The sequence below is a fragment of the Gavialis gangeticus genome, unplaced genomic scaffold (genome assembly GCF_001723915.1).
Source record: "Gavialis gangeticus isolate Ggan-Ray unplaced genomic scaffold, GavGan_comp1, whole genome shotgun sequence".
In the NCBI taxonomy this organism is placed as follows: domain Eukaryota; kingdom Metazoa; phylum Chordata; order Crocodylia; family Gavialidae; genus Gavialis; species Gavialis gangeticus.
This window is the reverse complement of record NW_017728994.1, coordinates 27,168,377-27,172,264: the sequence shown is the minus strand read 5'-3', so window position 1 is coordinate 27,172,264 and position 3,888 is coordinate 27,168,377. Positions and strand designations below refer to the sequence as shown.

General features: G+C 42.5%; 1 protein-coding gene across 1 annotated transcript in view; it reads left to right on the top strand.

The window, feature by feature from the left end:
• EIF3F (eukaryotic translation initiation factor 3 subunit F) overlaps nt 1-3,888 on the top strand; it is a 31,998-nt gene that overhangs the window by 27,323 nt on the left and 787 nt on the right. Inside the window, exons 4-6 of the mRNA XM_019502445.1 lie at nt 359-450; nt 2,873-3,009; nt 3,106-3,219. Coding sequence (XP_019357990.1) covers nt 359-450; nt 2,873-3,009; nt 3,106-3,219 — 343 coding nt within the window. The remainder of the gene's footprint in view (nt 1-358; nt 451-2,872; nt 3,010-3,105; nt 3,220-3,888) is intronic.

Here is a 3,888-nt window from a genome sequence, read left to right as displayed (position 1 = left end):
AGGCTTGATACTTCAGGTGCCCTATCTTTCTGACCCTGCATTATCTTGGCTAGATTCTGTTTCCTGGAGTTTCCCATCTACCTGTCTTCTAACAGAGGTAGTTTTAATATAGCCATAGTATCATACCCCCTGTGCTGTGCCTGCCAAATTATATCACTCATCTTTCCTGCACTGGCCAGGCCTAATGTTTTGCCTTTGGGCCTCACTCTGTCACGCATTTCCCTGAAATCTTCCTTCCACCACTGACAGAAATATGTATTAGCTGTATGGGCTGCCCTGTGATAACATTGATGTTACACAAATGCTCTTTATAGCTTTGTTCAGCTGCTTCCTTCTTGGTTTTTTTTTTTTTTTCTAGTGCTCCAATGGGGGTCCCTGGCAAAACCATGGGAGTGATGTTTACACCTCTGACCGTGAAATACATTTACTATGACACGGAGCGGATAGGAGGTAAGCAAGCCTTCTATTCTTGCTATCCTTCTAACTGGATTTTTTGGGGTGCTTGACTTACTTGTATCGGGCTTTTGGTGACCTTAGCTTGCTTGCCTTGCTATTGTGGACAAAAAATGTATCTTAGTATCCCTGCTTTATAAAATAGCAGAGGACTTGTTGCAACACTTTGCAGTTCCTGTTGCTTGTGAGATGGTGCTGTCTGGTAAAGTAGCTACAGGTGGATGGTTAACGGGGGAGGGCAGCACTGATAGAGGGGATATGAGAAGGATGTGTACAATGAACTGTGGTGGGAAACTGAAGGGTAGGAAGGGAAGATGGGAGTTTTAAAAAATTGAAAAAATAACCAAAAAGAAATAAAGTAACACAGGAGCAGTGCAAAGAGGAAAAAAGATGGATCCTATAAACAGAACTGGGAAGACAAGCAGCAATCAGAAGCTTTCACTGGAGGGATAGTAGTAGGTGCATTTTGTTTTGGAACATCCTCAAAGTTTTGTAATTTTCCCAGGCCTTTTCTTTCTATTACTGTCACAACTGGGTTTTTTGTGGCTGGGTTATCTGCATCAGGGGATCACAAGGAGCTACTACCCTAGTTTGCATCAGAGTTGATTATAGCAGTGGCAAACCTAACAGACTCATTAAATTAAGTCATGCATTTCTCTGAATGCTTTTCATCAGTATGTATTACAGATAATTCATGAGACCCCTAAAGCAGAAAAAGACTGGGGAATTATTTATCTAGATTCATATTTGATAATTCTCTGTAGATGTCTTTCCTGTGAACTGATTCGTAACAACATTAGGGGGGGAAATGTGCAGAATGGGAACCTGTGCTTGAAAAATTGCAATATTAAAGTTCATGGGGTATGTGGCAGATACCCCAAAAGGGAGGAAGTGTAAGTCACTGAGAAATAGCAAGAATATGTAAAGATTAGGAAAAAAAGCAAAAATATGAGCTACAAGGGATGATAAAGACAACACGGGAGTCTATAAATAATGGGCCTTAAAATGAAAGACAGGAGAAACCCAGGTAAGCTTTATCTATGATGAGGATGAGCTGTATTAATGGAAGATGCAAAGGTAGAGTTTCTGAATGAGTAATTTGTCTTGGTCTTAATCAAAAACCCCTCCAAACAACTAACAAAATTCAGTATAAAAAAAGATGAAGTTTGCAGCTAAAGATGGTTTTGGAGAGCTTTTGGCTAATTTGAATGGATTTAAGGTGGCAGGGCCTGATGAAGTTTCATCCTAGAGTACTAGAGGAACTAGCTGAAGAAACCTCTGTGCAGTAATATTTGCAAAGTCATAGATGACAGGCAAGGTCCCAGAGCCCTTAAAAATGCCTAATGTGGTGACCATCTTTAAAAGGGGGCAGGGGTGGGATTTGCTCCAGGGAGGATGGACTACTCGGCTAGACTTCAATACCTAGGAAGCTGTTGGAGCATATTTTAAGGGTTAGTTTGAAAACATCTGGAGGAGAAAAAGATGACCACCTTTTCAGTCGACATGTTTCCCTGCCACAGAAGGCTTAAATTGCAGCAAAGCAGATTTAGACTAAGTCTCAGGAAAAATCATTAACTGTAAGAACAATAGGAGAGTGGGGCAGACTCTGGGAATTTGTACAGTTTCCTTAAATGTCTCCTTAAATGGAGTCTTTCAAGAAGAGGCTGGATAGACATCAGTCTAGGATAGCTTTGGAATAGAACAACCCTGCAGAGGAACCTTCAAGGTACCTTCCCACCTGATGATTCTGTGAGTATAGTACCTGGAACTGCTACTAACCCTTAAGAACTGACTAGATTTCTCACAAACTAGGGCAGCACGAGTCATGAGGTTTGCAAAGTAAACTTGCAAGCTTCTAATTACTGCATGCAAAACGTGACTGGTGACTAGCATTAGAATGCTTTGGTGGAGAGCGAATTTCACAGTGAAGCTGTAATTGTGGTGTAGTTTAAACTACAAACTTTTTGTGGGTTAGCTGCATCTGCACAAGAAGATCTGCCAAAACATCTATGTCAACAAAAGAACAGTTTTTGTCAGCTTGGCTACACCACTTCTCCAGATGATAGCTTCTGTTGACAAGTGCTATGTCTACACTAGGGAGTTTTGCCAGCAAAGCTGTATTGAGAGAGACTCAGAAGTGTATGTAAACCTTATATTCAGTGACATGAGGACAGTAATGTCCTTGCTTGGCTTTGGAACAAAGAAGCCCAGCACAGTGGTAACAAATTATCCGTTGCTGTCCCTGTAGCTAATATGACCCCACTGAAATGTCAGCATGACCATGGGAGTGAATGCAACACGAGGGGAGCATCAAATGGTGTATTGTTTGCACTAGCTGATGTCATCCTGGAAATCTCTGGGAGTGGTTGTGGTTTAAGTTACCTTTTGAAGCCAGCTCCTCAATGTCTTATGCTTTCAGTTGATCTCATCATGAAGACCTGTTTCAGCCCTAATAGAGTGATTGGTTTATCCAGTGACTTGCAGCAGGTGGGGTCAGCATCAGCTCGGATACAGGATACACTGGGTATGGTGCTGCAGTATGCAGAAGATGTGCTGGTAAGGCTACCATCAGTACCTATTGGTTGTCCACTTGTTGTTTGCAACTGCTTGTTGAATCTTGCTGATTTGTAAAATGTCTCTTTTTGTGGTTAGTCTGGGAAAGTGTCTGCTGACAACACAGTTGGGCGTTTCTTAATGGATCTTATTAACCAGGTGCCAAAGATTTCACCAGAGGACTTTGAGACCATGTTGAACAGCAATATCAATGTAAGTCCTGTTACAAAATACACCTGGTTGTTTCATAAATGCAGGAAACATTTCTTTGTATGATGAAATTCTTGGGTCTGTAGGGACTCTGTCCTGAGTTGAGTCAAGAATGACAGGAAGTATGTTTCCCTAGCCATCAGTTGGGGGTGGGGAAAAACTCTGATCACCTAGTGCCCCTACTTTCTCTCCCCAAAAAGCCACATGGCAGTAGAAAACATATTAACCAAGTTTTCAATTTAATTTTAGACTTATCCCTTGTAGTGTGAGGCTTGAATGTTAAGACTAAAACCATCAAGACACCATTTGACACCATTCCATGCCATTTGCATTTGACACCATTCCATGCCATTGGGCATCATTAAAGGTGTGAACAAAGCTCTGCAATGTCTAGCAATCAAAGCAGCTGCCAGAATGGTTACCTCATTGCTCCATTTTAAAACAGTGGCACTCAGCCTCTCTGGCCCTGCCAGCTGAATGAATGGTGCAGTATCAGAGTGGAGAGGCTTCTGCATGAGGGGATTGTCTGTGAGCCTGATTTCAACATGGAGTTGGCTTGCTGGGTGGGACCGGTGCCCCCACTGCATGCCAGATGCACCCACTGCATGACCCCATGCTCCAGCCTAACCTGGCACATGAGATTTGTGTTGCAGCTCCCCCCCCCCATCCAGA